This window comes from Panulirus ornatus, chromosome 3, assembly GCF_036320965.1.
Source record: "Panulirus ornatus isolate Po-2019 chromosome 3, ASM3632096v1, whole genome shotgun sequence".
Lineage (NCBI taxonomy): Eukaryota > Metazoa > Arthropoda > Malacostraca > Decapoda > Palinuridae > Panulirus > Panulirus ornatus.
In genome coordinates this window covers 20809502-20827346 of record NC_092226.1, presented here as the reverse complement: position 1 = coordinate 20827346, position 17845 = coordinate 20809502, and the positions used below count along the sequence as shown (strand labels likewise).

The 17845-nt window shown below is 41.9% G+C and overlaps 1 protein-coding gene across 1 annotated transcript in view; it reads right to left on the bottom strand.

Moving 5' to 3' along the window:
- Positions 1–17845, bottom strand: part of LOC139761204 (formin-binding protein 1-like) — a 96167-nt gene that overhangs the window by 8902 nt on the left and 69420 nt on the right. Inside the window, exon 4 of the mRNA XM_071685250.1 lies at positions 925–975. Within this exon, the coding sequence (XP_071541351.1) occupies positions 925–975 (51 nt within the window). The remainder of the gene's footprint in view (positions 1–924; positions 976–17845) is intronic.

Genomic DNA, 17845 nt, shown 5'->3' with positions numbered 1-17845 from the left:
AAGAGCTTCCTAATAAGAATTCCTGCCACAATATCAAGGCTATGTTCTAGGCCTGGGTTGTAAAGGGGTATGTGGGAGGCTGAATTTTTCCTTGGGACAGTCAATTACAGTTACCCTACAGTCATGACTGAGGAAAGAAGTGCAAAGTTTGTGTCAATGTACAAAAATTTATCAATTTTTCCTAGTGTCTACATAGCATTTGCATTTATGTTACAGACATACCTATAATCAAAGTATATCTATTAATCATTTTGTTTACAAAGGAATATGAGCAAAAGACAATCATTCATTCAATAAGAAAGGTAGAAAATATAGATATTAAAATTCTTATTAATGATAGCAGCAGAGCAGTAACCCCACTGGGTATTACATGGCTATGCTGTCTTTTTAAGCTCTCATTCTGTAAGGAGAAGAACAACATATTCAGGGGAACAACAGCCTAAAATTTTTGGGGAAGGAAATATTCTGTGTGGATGTTAAAGGGTTAAACTCCACTCCACCAGATATACACACATCTGAAATTATACTCCCCATGCAAGAACGAGTTACACTATCCTGTCTGCATTCTGGATATCACCCATCTCAAAACATATGTATATTTACATATATTCAACACTTACATTCCACACACTATGACTTTTAAAATTCTGAATCCTCTAAACAGTCAAAATGAGATTCATGCACCAATTAAATGACTAATAACTAATATCTACCAGTTCCAATACTGTAACCTGGAACTTTTTGTCTATTTCTACAATAAAAACAGTGTTTAATAAAACAAAAGCAGAGGAGATCAGAATTAAATATTCCCAACATCATAAGAATTTCATGCATGCATCTTTTGCCTGAGCTAAATAGAGGCTTCATAGTGTCCACAAACCTTGGCGCACAAATCATTAGCTAGTAGAAAGGTTTTATACTTACTGTAGATCTTCACATTCCTTCTTCTTGGGTAGGTAAGCTTTCACTAGTCTTCTGCAAGAGAACAACAAAAGGTCATTGTTAGTATAGTACAGTATTTCAAGTATTAGCCATATGTTTTACAAATTCATGAGACAACCCACCACGTGACTTCATCAAAAAGAAAGTGAATAGATTTGTGCTTCTGTACTATATATCCCATACTGTACATCACTTTCTGTTACCATGACACTCCATACTGGGCATTTTGTAGTCCATGAGAAAAATGTTGAGAATTTGAAGAAAAGCCTCACAGCTTGTTACCTTAATGCTGAAAAACACACAACTACCAAGCTATCATGAATCGTATAGAACCAATCCGAATGACTCCACCTACAGCTGTTAGTAGTAGGGAAAGAACTTAAAATATTATTACTAACATTTCATAAAGCATTGATCTTTGTCAGGTATTTTTTTCATAAAATTACGTAAAAGTAGTAAAAACTTATGCACAAGATAATAATTCAAGGCACAAGTCAATATCTATAAATACAAACATAGCACATAGAAAAAGAGAACAAGTATGTCAGTTATGTTAAAAGCATTTCAGATCATCTCTCAGAATCAACCAATCTAATACCACATTGTTTCATTGGTTAAGACAATACCAATGCATAACAGTACCTTATTATCATTATGTACCAAGTGCCAATGTGTATGACATCATAGTATAAAGGTCAGTAGCTAATGGTTTTTCTGAGTCAATTTCAAACTAATGCCATTTCACAATACACCTTCAGTAAGAATATGGTCATGAAGTTACATATTTAGAGGTAACTACATGAAAACATAGGGCACTACATGAGAGCAGTACAGCTGCTTATCACTCATCTTACAGTCCATAACCAAAAAAGATAATATCCACTGTTAAATATCCCATGGACCATTTGCTATTTACTTTATGCATTATGGCAACAAAACTTCTAAGCAGTCATATAGCTTACTGGTAGTACTGTCATTTTGATAGAAGGGATACTGACACTCATTATCTTCGAAAGCTGGACATTCTCGCATCTCCCTGAAGTTCCTGGGGAGCAGTAGGACACACAGCAAAAGCAGGACAGTTCTGCAGAAATCAGAATGCCTGGCCACTTAGATATCACCCAGTCTCTGAGCATTAAATTAAAAAATCTTAGCCACCCTTCCCTGTTCAAATTTGACTGATATATGAAAATGCAAGTTAATCAATTACACAAAAACAGTATTCTATTCTATCACCAACAATAACAAAACCCATCACATGTTCTTTACTTCATGGAAATGATAAAAATTGTTTCTGTTGGAATCTTGCCACACCATAAATCAGATATATGATCATAGCCCATCAACTTCCACTACTCTATCACACTGGTATAAGATTAATGACTTTCTTAGAATAATTTGCTTCCCTGTGTTCAGTTTCAAAACACAACAATATAACCTTGTAATAATAAAAATATGTTGGGCATAAACATCTCCTCAACCTTGTCTTGGAAACCCCATACGATTCACATCACAAAGTCTGTATCCCCAGAGCGGGGAACGTTGTATACGTGCCAGAATTATTTTTTCTTGTGAGCAACTATATCAAATCTACAGAGGTTTCATTATCCTGAATATGGAATACTGCTTACACATCAGAAGGAGTTCACCCTCCACCACTCTATCAACTACATTGGAATCAAAAGCCTCCTGTCTCATTAATTCTCCTGGTATCACCTCCATTCCACACTCCCTTTCCCTATGCTGTGATGTTGCTGCTCTCTTTATTCTCTGGGTATTATTTTAGCCACTGTTCTCATAAACTGTTTGCATGTGTCCCCACCCCCCTAAGGATTGGCCCCATGACAAGAGTGTGGCTGCTGCTTCCCACAACTTGTAACTGGAAACAGTCCACTCAAGGATTAGCTGTTGCAACACCTCCTTCTTTCATTGAAGTTAAACTATGGTATTCTTTTCCTTCTTCTGTCTTTCTCTCTCTAAACAATCTTTCCTCCTTTATGAGTCAGGTACCCACACATGTGTGGAGCCCTGATTAAATTCTTTTTCTCTGTCCATTTTTCTTTCACCTGAGATGGCAATGATTGGGGGCATTATTGTTTGTGTCATGTTGAGAAAAAAACTGTTACCACTAGTAGAGAGAGAGAGAGAGAGAGAGAGAGAGAGAGAGAGAGAGAGAGAGAGAGAGAGAGAGAGAGAGAGACTAAAAGTACCAAAGATGATATTTAGCCACTAAATATAGGACTAGTGCAAAGTGCTCATCACTCACCCATCTTGCTTGATGAATAGAACTATGTTCTCAACTGCCACCTGCACTACATAATGATCTAATTTTGGTTTATCTGGACTAATTTCAACCACATGTCAAGTCTTTTAAATGTTTCGTTAATTGTTCCATGCATGTCTCTCATTTCTCTGGCAGTACAATGAATGATCATCCAAGCTTCCTAGTTGAGCTGCTGTAAATATCTGTATGACATTTTTTATGTTCCATGGTATTCTTGAAGAATTAACAACACTATATCTTCCCTGTTGAGAGATTTCCAGGTTTAACACATTTTCTTTTATACCTTCAACTTCTCACACACAAATTATCGTATATCTTTCTATTCTTTCAAGACCATACTGTTGTAGTTCTCTCAGACGTTTGTGGTTGTCCATGTGTTCCAGCTTCTCAGTGTTGCTCATGGAGTGCTTCTGAATTTTCTTAATATGTTTATTTCATTTGTTTCATTGGTGACCATACAAAAAAGCAGCATTCAACTTTGCTTCTTATATAAATACTGAACATTTTCATCTATAGGTTTCTATCTCTTGTAGAGAAAGTTCTCAGAATCAGACCATACATTGCTTAATAGCATTATTTCCTCAATATGGTCTCAAAATATATTTGAGAGAGAGAGAGAGAGAGAGAGAGAGAGGGGGGCTAATTATCTACATGTACATACAAAATTTTGTCAAAGGACAGGGCGAAAGTGTAGTGCTCACCACAGGAAAATACAGTGAAGATAAACAAGTTGTGTGAATTACTGATTGTAAAGTGTTATGTATGGAGAAAAAAATGTATGTTTGGGGACTATGTGTGGGAGAAGCAAAAAAATTAGAAAATTACCTGGGCCAAAGGAATGATATTTGACAGCCACGAGAGAGAGAGAGAGAGAGAGAGAGAGAGAGAGAGAGAGAGAGAGAGAGAGAGAGAGAGAGAGAGAGAGAGAGAGAGAACTTCATTTTAGATTAAGTGTTGACTTATATCTAAAATGATTAATCATTTTCCTTCCATTGGTATGCAAAACTTACTTGGTGTAAAATAATTTATTATAACATTTTCATATCTTACTGAAATGCCATGAAATCAATGAGGTCAGGTATGTGGTAAAAGCATAACTACTTTGAATCCATGTACTGGCTGAGTATCCCTTATCCATTAAAGCAAGGGTCTTCTCATAGTTTTGTGCTTTTGGTCAGGTGAATAATCTGCTCAAGTCTTCAGGGGTCTACACTTCCAAAGCCCGGGATGGGCCAAGATTATTAGATTGGCTAATTGGTTGACACAGCTGTTGGAAGATGCATCCACATAGCCCCTTCAGCCTAGCTGGTTCGGCACACTTTACAATTACTTGTCCAGTACACTCTTAAACATCTCCACTATACATCTTATGACGTTTCTGATGTTAACAAGCAATGTGTTGATGACTTGCGCCCCAGATCTCTAAGGAATTCTCTATTTCTGTGCATATCCCATACTTGGATTTCTTGGTATTTTATGGAGTTCATGCCAGTAGGACGCATTTCAACTAACAAGGTAATTAAGGCCTTCAAAGTCAAGGCTCCAACTTCAGCACGAAAAAATCTTTTAACACCTTCAGGAGCTAAACATGTTGAACAATAAGACCAATTACATTCCCATTATGCATAAGGCGCTTGCTTCCGTCATGTGCTTGCCTCTCTTAGGCGGTTCTCTGGTAGGCCAGCTTTCGGATGCAAGTCTGTTGTAGTAATTAAATAATTACTTTTACTGAATATTCCCGTTCATATTTTGATGTAAGTACTATTTTTTTTTTTTTCAGAGTCATTATTGTGAGGCAGCTTCATCTTCGTTCTGGGTTTGTTATCGATGGGCGGCCATACTCCCGTTCCTGGTCTGGTATATACTCTGACTTCTCACAACAATTTGCCGAGGGTATGACCGCTTCTAACAATATCCGCCTTACTAACACCAACAGAAACATCCCAAACCCCATGGTCCTAAGTAACACCCAAAGTTTCAATATGTCTACAACTAATTCCTCCGATGTTTAGCTTCGTCACAAACAATCCTACGGACCACTGTCACCAGAGCAAATCTCAACACAAACATCTCGATTTTTCTCGTCCAAGCAACAACCATCATGACCTACATCCTGGCATGACGTTACATTAGCATTGCCCACGCTGCCTGACATATAAAATGGGATAAATTACCCAAGCTTCTGAAGACTAATAAAACTGGTCTGGCCCGCGCCTAATCTACCATTTATTTACTGGTGGTCTCTATGACACAAATATCCGAAAGACAGAATGGCAACTCGGAAAAATCATTATGTAAAAGCCCTATCCCCCCCATACCTACATAACTTTTAAAGGTCCTTAATGGCTGCTGAAAATATCATAAATGGAAACAATCAGAACTTTACGAAACAAAAAAAATCAGAAAACGGAAATAACAGTGTAATAGCTTCGTTAAAAATAACTAAAAGTAACAAGTTTTTCAAAACTTATGCATTCCGCTCTCTCAAATATGACTAAATGTTTACTTGCTATCATGAAAGTCTGTTAACATAATAACATTTCCAAAGAAAACAGGCCCCAGTGTCATCTACATTTCTGGTCACCTAAATAATCAAATGCAGAACTAATGCGTATGCCAAATAATGGACTTAGGAACATGAACGCACGTGCTGAGATGGCGCACATGTGGTTAAGTTAGGTTAGCTTGTTACCTTAGGTTACGTTATATTGGGTTAGGTTCCTAATTAAGCTAAAGATCTGATGCGTTACGGCAGGTCAGTAAGTTCGCAAAGGCCACCAATATCCCTTGACACCGAGCAAGTATCAACGCCGCCCATCACCTATGACAAATAATTCTCATCCCGCCACAAGAGTTAAATTATTGCCAGTCTATCAGTCATAAGGACAACTGGCTGGTGACCGACCATACCATGGGAGTACTGTTAACCAAGGCAGCCTTCGTGCTGCCACACACAACTGTCATTTTTTCTTATATACAGTCAGCGACCCTCACTTACCATCAACTACATTACATAATGTAACACTGCCCTTTTGTCTGCCTTCATAGCATAGTAGCCATCCTTTCTTTGTGTTGCGCCATTACATCTGTCACTCCTGAACTATACTATATCCCTTGCCCAGTCCCCTTTCAAGTCTGGCCATAACTTGTACAGGCATTCATTAAAGTTTGTACAATGTCAATATATCTTGTACAGACGCCGAGTTCTCTGAAAACCACCACAGACTATCAAAGAGGTAAATACCGCACCCCCCTTAGGCGTTGTCCCAGGTCTACCCCCCACCCACACACACACAGACACCGCCACTCTCCACCTGTCCACTTCCTCCTCCGGTTCCGGTCCCCCACTCCAACTTCCCTCTCAGTTCCTTAGTTCGTCTAGCTCGTTTGCCACTACTACTATCCTCGTAACCGGACAAACCCCGCCTAGCTCTCGTCTTGTTTACCTTCTTCGTATTTCATAATTATTCTTCCTTCTCTTGCCCCTTATCTCAACAACAGGTTCTCATATGCGTTATGCTCCTCCGTATGTATGGGTATGCCTTACTTGTATATACGGCAATATACACAGCCTCCGACAACGATACCATCACCAACACTTCCCTCATACTTTCTGTTGTTCACATTTATTCCCACTCATAATTTCGTTTCGTTAACTCTGACGCTGGTTCCTGACAACCCCAAGACATGGCAGTGTGTACCACATCAACAAACTAATATCGACGGTGTCAGCGTTCTCACAGCATAACGTCAGCCAGGGATATGCAAGGTGAAATAGGGTGGAGCCGCGAGAGGAGGACCAGCCTTCCTCCCCTAAAATGCGGAACGACCAAGTTCTGATGTGCCGTGCCCAAAAGTATGCAGACGAGTTACGTAGTGTTATCAAGTGAATTTTGATGAACTTACTTATGGGCCAAGAAATTGTACTTACAACATTCAATACAACGGTATGACCCTTGCATGTAACTGCGTGATCTTTGACCTGCCCCTTCAGGGTCACAACCTAAAGTCGTAACGTCGCACCATGCTCAAGAGTTGAACAAGTTAATAATGCCGAAACTTACGGGGTTAAAACTCACAATGGATCAGTCATTCGTGAGTGTTTGCTGTGTTTGGTTTTGAGCACTTCTACAACTGCTTCCATTCCTACATCTTGTGTTTCCAACTGCCTGTTCGCGTGATCTATATCCAATTCCACTCCCACATCCCGAGATAACACCACACACACACACACCCACACCCGGGCTTCTCAATCTGCCTTAATGGCATCCCTTAATCCACCTCTGATCCCACATCCCGGGCTTCCACCAGCCTCTTTATGAGCTTGTAGTCCGCTGACCTGCCTATCTCTTGCAGTCATCATAAAAGAGACTGTAGATTTGTTCATTTAAAGGACCTTTCTACATCAGTCACTGGGTTCCAGCAGAGTTCAAACCCCCGCTACCAAGTAAACAAAACAAGCTTACCTGCCAGGGAACAACAGAGCAATGAGATACGACCCCTGAGCACGATGGCGCGATCCTTGAACCTGGCTGTATAAAACCCTTGTGTATGCTGGCGTGACCGCTAACCTGAACCGTAAGGTCACATCATCAAATGCAAGGAGCGCACTGTCGTGCTCACGAGAGTGTTGGCATACGTTGAACAGTCTGTGACAATATACACATTTTCCCGACACTCCAAGTGACTTGATTTTCATGTTTCTTGTTTTCTTTACTCTTTCTACGAGCTTCGCTCTATCATGCTAAGTTAGAGACGCTTTCTCAGCGACAGAGACCCTTAATAAAAGTGAATCGTGCAGTAAATGTTCTCTCTCTGCTTTTTGGTTCGAAGATTTCAAGAGCTGGGTGAAATTAGAACACAAAAAGATTTAAAGTGCACGTTAATGTACCACGTCTCAACATCGGCCTGCTCAACCGGTATCCTCGGCAAATTTATTAAAGAAACCAGCGCGACGAGACAGCGAACAAAGTGAGAGGACTGTACTACTGGTCTTTAGAAAGGCGAACTGAATCTTATGACACGTGACGTAAACTGTTGTCTCATTCAGTAAGGAAAAAAGTTGTCTACGAAAGCAATCATACTTAGGCTTTTTATGCTTGAATTTAATTTGGTTACATAACATAAATTAAAGACGTTAAACTTCAAGGTCTTAAATACAACGATGTTCATTCTAAGATTGATTAAGCACAACACAACACATTACAATAACTAGACCTAACACCAAGGTTGTGTTAGGCCAGGGTTCGACCGGTGCTGAACTGATTGCCCACAAGACCCCTAAAGTGAGCTCTAAGGAAGAAGGTAACAAGTGTGCAGACGTTGTGGTGGCGGTGGTTATTGTGGTGTGGCGGCGTGAAGGCCAACCCACACTTCAACTGACCACCAAAGTCACAAGTCGCCCCGGGCCATCCCTTCCCCTCCCGGCAAACACACAACCCAACCATTCTGCCAGCAGAGAACTCGCTTCACCAGCCTCCATGTAACACTAAAGACCGACTAACACATTCAAAGCTTTATTCACAACCAGGTCACAACGTGTATATAATTACTACAAACGACACAGGCTGAAAAACGTAAGCTTTCATTGCAAGACAATGAATCTCAAGGCCCGGCCGGGGTACACTACTACTACATTTATAATACAGTTCAGAGCAACGTGAGGGAAAACCGTACATGAAGTCTGACAAAACACAATTGGAAAACGTAAAGAGTAAGACGGGTAGGTTGGTGCGAGAGTGGTGGATGGCTCTTACTATTAGCACCGTCACAGCCATGCGTCCTACCCTAAGGCTGACCGATCAGCTAGTGTTTTGTCCCGCCCACATGGGCCGCTGGAGCCCGCCCGCCCGCCCGCCAGCCAGCAGCAGGGGAAGCAAGACACTATCCACATCACCAAGAAATATGCAAACGACAGGGGAATTTGCGAAAAGTTGGATGTGTAAGAGAAGACAAAGCTGCTGATATATATATTGGAAAGGATCACAATTTTGCGCGTGATCAAAATATTCCTATGAGTCCACGGGGAAAATGAAACACGACAAGTTCCCAATAAGTTCACAATCACATGTTTACCAAATGGCGTCCTAGCTTCGTCTCTTCGATGCATATCAACTGACTTTTATTTCTCTCTTGTGTCTCCCCTGATGATGTGATTATTACACGAAAGTGCACTAGGGAACTTATCGTGTTTCATTTTCCCTGTGGACTCTGAAATATACTTGATCACGCGCAAAATTATGATCCTTTTCATTATATATATACATATATATATATATATATATATATATATATATATATATATATATATATATATATATATATAAAGGGCAAACCGGAGAGCGACAAGCGAGGATCTGTCTCCCTGGATGTGGTCGATAGACAACCCACTGTAAACAACACATCCAAACCCGTCACAGGAATAATTACCAAACAAATGCCGTTTGTCTGTGATAGATGGGAAAGAGAATTAAATACCATCACCAATCTGACCCGTGTAGCATACTGTGAGATCGATGACAAAAGGGAAAAAAAAAGAAGAGAAAATTATATGACGACAGTAAGGGTGAGTGTGTCATGAGCTTTTGATGACATGCATGACTGATATTAACACGCTAAAAGAGGACATGAGCATAAACCGAGTGGATATCATGGTATAGCATCACAGGAGTGAGGCTTGGGAAGACAGCACAGTATACGTACACTAAACGGTACACTGGAGACACTGTAAGCTGGTCTGGTAGACTATATTGGGAGTAGCGTAGTTTCAAACACCCTAAAATATATCTCAACATGTGCAATACAAGCAAAAGCAGTTTCGGCGAAGTTCTGTAATACACTAGTGTGAACTTCGAAAAGGCCCATTAAATGCAAACTCATTTATCTCATGCATCCTTCTCTCGGACCGAACTCTTGGAACTGTCTTTTTAAAGAGAAGCGCTACGCCATTAGCATGGGCACTAAACATCCTCTTTGGACAGATATTGGTCTTAGACGTAATCCCAGCAATTCCGAAACTGCATTGCCCAGTCCCACTTCGTAAAAGAAAAGGCAAAGTGAGAAAAAGGAACACCAAGTCTAAGCCATCAATTTTTCCGAGCCCTTGAAGGTAAACGAAATGACTAAACAAAAGCAGTTTACACAACGCTATGAAATACGACTGAGTGGCGAAATGATCAAACTACTTTATCACTGCAATAACATTGTAGAAGCACTGAAGAACAGAGAAGTTGGTGATGTACGATACAACGAATTTGCAAATGCCCTAAACCAATATGGCCAGGGGGGGTCATAACGCATACGATGATAAAAATGGGAATAACGGCTCACGAAGGTGGATCAGCGACTTCCTAACAAGGTCATGTTTTCCTCAACCTGGCGATTCCTACTGCCAAGGAATCGCCACCATGAAAAAAACAAACAAACAAACTCAGAACATTGTTCTTTCACCTTAGATTTTATCTTTAATTACCATGTCACATATGAAAACACAAACCACAGCCTTGTGTCATCATTTTCAGATGAAACCAAAGTAAGGGTGAAAAATCCCATCTTTACGAAACAGTGAGATTATATGAACGGATAGATGTATAAATCAAGTATTTCAGTGGGTCATTAATAAAAAAAATATGCTGTTTAACAGAAAACTTTCCACTTCATTACGAGGAAATGAGAAATGTAAAGTTGTGACGTCTTCAAAAACAAGGTATACAGGGTTTTGCGAATCTTGCAGTCGGAGACAAACTGATGCACGCACCCTCCAAGGTACTTTCCTGCCTGATATATCAATGTGACACTCCATCACCCTCCCATGGGAAAGAAAGAGTTAGAAAAAAAAAAAAAAACTCAAAACTACAGGAAATGACTGACACCATTCTGATTACTTTCTCGGAGACAGGTGGCTAATATATCATAATCTACACGAGATAAATCGCCGCCCAGTTTAAGAATTTCAAGAATACATAACATTATGGAAACAGCTGTCTACCTCTGAGAAACGACGAGTCCTCTTTGGATGAACTTTCTTTTCTTCAAAACATTTGTTCTGTGTATACAAAGGACTGATCTGACCTTGTTCAGAGGACTGCTCTCACATCTGGGGATGGTTCTAGCTCAGCATCCTCACTCTCCTAAGCTAATCTTAACAGTTAATTCCACCCCCTTGCCCTGCGCCACAATGTTGGTTCGCTTTCCCTCTTCTACAGTTATCACTTCAGGTTTTTGCTCCCGCAAGCTGGCTGCTTGTGTGCCTTCAATTTTAGTTACAATACTTGGTAAAGCTACTGCGTCGCATGATTACTTCGAGGCCGTCGGCAGCTCGGAGGGAGGGCCGTTTTGATATATGTTTCTTGCCCTGCACATCGAAGCTTCAGAACTCTCTACTCTCTCGTCTTTCCCAATAACTAGGACATGGCACTTTTTTTTTTTTTTCACTCCCTGCAATATTCGTAAATACTTCTCGTTTCCTCATTTCCCCTTTCAATAACCTCTTCATGGTCTAGTTTAAGCCCGCCTTGATGTGGACTTTTGTAAGTGACTGGAAGCTTCAACATAAAAATGAAGAAAGTCGTATATCCGCCGCTCAAACAACCAGAATGACAGTAGCAACAATGTAGCTTAGTCCCAGACCGAGGTGTGGAGATTTAAGATTGACTGAATGATTTTTGTCGGTAACCCCGATAAGTTTATTGTGCACCCCATGTTCATCCTAGTTTAAGAGACCTTAACTAACCTGGTAAAGTAAAATATTACATTACAATATGCGATTATAATATGGAAAATCAATTTCATACTGCGTCTTCACTTGCAGACACGATCCCGTGAAGACAGGGGACAAAAATTTCTTATATGAAACATCCAAACTTTTCTTTCCTTCCATACCATCATGCAACAACATTCCGCTTCTCTGTAACCTAACTGTTAACTCAACGTTCCTGTGAACCGAGAAGGGGGTGAAGGGGGTTGATATAGCTGAAAAGGTTCTTCACAATAATGCACTTCATTGTGGCAGCACTAACAATTAAACGGTACAATTATTCATCGCCTTCGGCCTCAGTCACGGCACCTGGAGTCACATCAGCTGGCAGGAACGTTACTTGGCTTAAAGCAATCTTGCGCAACCCGGGGAGCCACGACACGAGAGATCGCTGTAGAGCAGGTATGGAAGAGCAGAGATGGGAAACCGACTCTCAAGTCCTCCCCCTCCCATTGTTAGTGACTGCCCTTACTGCAGTTGATGATGCCTCCCACAAAACCTAACCTCGGCTAAATCAAGAACCTTAAACGACGGCCTCAGATAAAACCGCGAGGAGCTGAAACTACGTTACCGTGGATATCACTCATCCGTTCCGCTGAAACAACTCTACGAAGCGCATTGCTTTTAAATACTTTTTTTTTCTCTGAAAATGAATATACGAAGTCATTCGCTGCACCACTGATCTATATACAGAAACAGAAATGCTCCCTGCAGTCTACGAGTGTCAGGAACGAGTACAAAGAGGTTGTAGGGGGAAGCACAAGGCATGAGAGCAGAGGGCCACAGAGAACCTTGGCTACGTTTGTATTGTGCCGCTGGGGAGAAAGTGTGTTGTCAACAAATTTGACCTTAATGATGCTGACAGCGGTTCGGTAACTAACATACAAAAGATACAACCTGACCCCCTAATATTATATATATATATATATATATATATATATATATATATACCTGGGGATAGGGGAGAAAGAATACTTCCCACGTATTCCCTGCGTGTCGTAGAAGGCGACTAAAAGGGGAGGGAGCGGGGGGGGGGGGGGGGGGGGGGGGGGCTGGAAATCCTCCCCTCTCAATTTTTCTTTTTAATTTTCCAAAAGAAGGAACAGAGAAGGGGGCCAGGTGAGGGTATTCCCTCAATGGCCCAGTCCTCTGTTCTTAACGCTACCTCGCTAACGCCGGAAATGGCGAATAGTTTGAAAAAAAAAAAAAAAAAAAAAAAAAAAAAAATATATATATATATATATATATATATATATATATATATATATATATATATATATATATATAAATATTCTTATGAGTCCCCGTGGACTCTTAAGAATATACTTGATCACACGGTCCCTTATAACCAGCGTTAGGAATCTCCGGTGTTGGTTCAGACTATAATGCCAATGAGAGGAGACCTAATGCAGTACTGAGATTAACATATAAAAACCCTGGCTCTTCTCGCAGACTCGAGTCTTTTATCATTCAACTGCCACAACAATCGTGATATTTCAGCCATACTTCCTTCTAGTGAACATTTACTTATGTTATATTTTCTTCGGAGAATTTATGTATATTTCACCACGTTACTTTTCCACAGATTGTTATATTTTTTCGGGGAATTTATGTATATTCCACCGCATTACTTTTCCATAGAAGTATATGTATGTTTCCATAAGTTAACTTAATAGTTAGTGTCCATTTCACATACTTTACTGGACAGAGCTGAATCTCAAACATCAGTACCTAGGATCACTCCCCGGCTGATCTCAAAACTCACTTTCCTTACACAACGGTGATGGTTTTCTCTTTCCCTTCTATGGATATTACTTTGGTTTCTGTTCTCCACAGATGGTTGTTTGTAAGCCTCTGCCATTATAACCAGAAGACAATCAGTACGCCAGAGAGCAACGCATAATTACTATGTGGCCACTACAATCTCGAAGGTAGTCTCAATGAGCTTTCTGCCGCCAAGCTTAGCCTAGAGAATTTTCCTTATTTTCATCGTCGGGTTATATTTTTTTTGTTTTAATCGAGACGACACGCGCAAGAGAACGCCCCAGTCAAGGCCATCACACACACACACACACACACACATATATATATATATATATATATATATATATATATATATATATATATATATATATATATTTTTTTTTTTTTTTTTTTTTTTATACTTTGTCGCTGTCTCCCGCGTTTGCGAGGTAGCGCAAGGAAACAGACGAAAGAAATGGCCCCCCCCCCCCCCCCATACACATGTACATACACACGTCCACACACGCAAATATACATACCTACACAGCTTTCCATGGTTTACCCCAGACGCTTCACATGCCTTGCTTCAATCCACTGACAGCACGTCAACCCCTATATACCACATGACTCCAATTCACTCTATTCCTTGCCCTCCTTTCACCCTCCTGCATGTTCAGGCCCCGATCACACAAAATCTTTTTCACTCCATCTTTCCACCTCCAATTTGGTCTCCCTCTTCTCCTCGTTCCCTCCACCTCCGACACATATATCCTCTTGGTCAATCTCTCCTCACTCATTCTCTCCATGTGCCCAAACCATTTCAAAACACCCTCTTCTGCTCTCTCAACCACGCTCTTTTTATTTCCACACATCTCTCTTACCCTTACGTTACTTACTCGATCAAACCACCTCACACCACACATTGTCCTCAAACATCTCATTTCCAGCACATCCATCCTCCTGCGCACATCTCTATCCATAGCCCACGCCTCGCAACCATACAACATTGTTGGAACCACTATTCCCTCAAACATACCCATTTTTGCTTTCCGAGATAATGTTCTCGACTTCCACACATTTTTCAAGGCTCCCAAAATTTTCGCCCCCTCCCCCACCCTATGATCCACTTCCGCTTCCATGGTTCCATCCGCTGACAGATCCACTCCCAGATATCTAAAACACTTCACTTCCTCCAGTTTTTCTCCATTCAAACTCACCTCCCAATTGACTTGACCCTCACCCCTACTGTACCTAATAACCTTGCGCTTATTCACATTTACTCTCAACTTTCTTCTTCCACACACTTTACCAAACTCAGTCACCAGCTTCTGCAGTTTCTCACATGAATCAGCCACCAGCGCTGTATCATCAGCGAACAACAACTGACTCACTTCCCAAGCTCTCTCATCCCCAACAGACTTCATACTTGCCCCTCTTTCCAGGACTCTTGCATTTACCTCCCTTACAACCCCATCCATAAACAAATTAAACAACCATGGAGACATCACACACCCCTGCCGCAAACCTACATTCACTGAGAACCAATCACTTTCCTCTCTTCCTGCACGTACACATGCCTTACATCCTCGATAAAAACTTTTCACTGCTTCTAACAACTTGCCTCCCACACCATATATTCTTAATACCTTCCACAGAGCATCTCTATCAACTCTATCATATGCCTTCTCCAGATCCATAAATGCTACATACAAATCCATTTGTATATATATATATCCTAGCCAAACCCAAGTACCCAAATTATCGACCAACACCGAGGGGGAAGATGAACAATGGGGTGACCTATGGACCGACTGCCTTGGCCCCATGTATGCGGCAAGGAGTCGTCCCCGTCCAATGCTTCAGTTTGTATTAGTCTTTCTGTCTCGCTGTCATCTACCACGAGTGTCAGGCACTACGCTCGTCAAGTGGGGAGACCGGAGAGAGGCGCCAAACTAAACCACAACACCCTCCCCAACTCGACCCATCCAGCACCATCATGCAGGCAGGTAAATATGCGTGATACTACCATTTTGACCACTAACCTCCCCTCCCCCCGACGGCGTCTCTATACATCAGCAGTAAGGGCTATACCATCCCTGCCAACCTTGACCTCACCACGCCCTTCTGGGCCATGTATACCACAACCACAACAAACCTTGTAACTCATCGCTCCCTTAACCACAATATGCGAGGCAGGAGAGGGTATGCGTGTCTGATGGATGGTGAATCTGATGACTTTCAACATTTTACGGTCATCAAGCAAAGAGCCAATACGTGGAAAAGAAGAAAAAAAAAACTTGCTCGTTACAATGTCGTTAGCGCTGTGGGTTATGATGGTTTCAATAACTGTCGTTAAACTCAGGCGTAGCGGCGAGACCAGCCCCCTCTTACTAGCAATAACAAACTACCACAAACCAGGTAAATGATGACTGGTATGTCCCAGGTCATTAAACACAGCAACGACAGCCTGTCAAGCCAGAGCCACATTTTGACAATCTGGTCGTAACGTGTCGGCCAGCTCCTCCTCCACGTAAATCGCACCTCCTCCACTATACCATTATCGGATACACGCATGAAAAGACCGGCATGAGACAAAGAGATATCATTACACGAGAGTGTTAGTAACACTGGCTTCAAGGCTTCCACCACATTAGTGCACCAAACAAGCAGAACCGATACAAACAATGTGCGGGAGATTGTAACTGCTTCCTGTCTACGAAAGATGAGCCAAACAATGACGACAGTGAGTGTAGTTATAATAGCCGGCTGCAGGCGCCGGAAGTGACGCCAGCAGAGGTGATCATAATGGTCAAGGTCATACTGCCACGGTGACCTACCACACGTTAAACATGGGAGCCCCTTCAGTAATACGTTACAACCCTGGAGCACGACGCTACAACCCTGGAGAACGACGGCAAAACCCTTGAACACCACGTTACAACCCTGGAACTTGACATTACAACCCTGGAGCACGACGCTACAACCCTTGAACACCACGTTACAACCCTGGAACTTGACATTACAACCCTGGAGCACGACGCTACAACCCTTGAACACCACGTTACAACCCTGGAACTTGACATTACAACCCTGGAGCAAGACGCTACAACCCTGGAGAACGACGCTACAACCCTTGAACGCCACGTTACAGCCCTGTAACTTGAATTACAACCCTGGAGCACGACACTACAACCCTAAAACACGACGGTGCAACCTTTGAACACGACGGTGCAACCTTTGAACACGGTGGTGCAACCCTAGAACACGTCGGTGCAACCCTTGAACACAACGGTACAACCCTTGAACATGATGATACAACCCTAGAACACGACGGTGCAACCCTTGAACACGACGGTGCAACCCTTAAACACGATGGTACAACCCTTGAACATGACAAGACCACTAGGTATGATAACCAAGCCTAGCCTAAGTCAGTGGCTAAGCCACCACATACCCTCGGGTCGTATCACTGTGCCCTGAACTTACGTCCAAAAGATACGACGGTGGGGGAGGGACGGGGGGGGGGGGGACGGGACAATGGCAGGTGTCAGGAGCTAAAGTTGGGCGCCACACTGGCCAAACTTTACCCTGGCGTGTAGTGTCACCTTCAAGTGTTAACGTCGTCATCGTCATCGTGTGCCTCCCTCATCCATATTGGTTACCTTGTGTACACCCGTGCCACCAGCCAGGACTATGCACACACGTCAAGCTTCAAGGTTCTATGCCTTTCGCCACCAATCCAACCCTCCCTGCTTGGTGGATACTCACGCAGCTGCTGGCGTTGGCTCTGGCCGCGCAGGTGACGTAATTTGTAAGGCGGCTTGCCATTCGCTGCGGCAAGTCCGACTTTTATAGCCCTACTATTTATGTTGCATGTATTTTCTTCTCGTACCATGAAGCCTTCAGCTACAGTTAAATGAATAAACCGTTGTTTATATATACTATTATTTGTCATTATCATCATTACTGACCATCAAAATTTCCATTTTCTTTCTCTTTTAGTTCATCGACTGCGTCAGGTCCTACACTCATTTGCCTCCTCTTCCATCCATGTACCCTCCATCTCCTTGGCCCTCAGTCTCCCCTTTCCTCTCTGCTTTGCTAATGATCACGAGACGTTG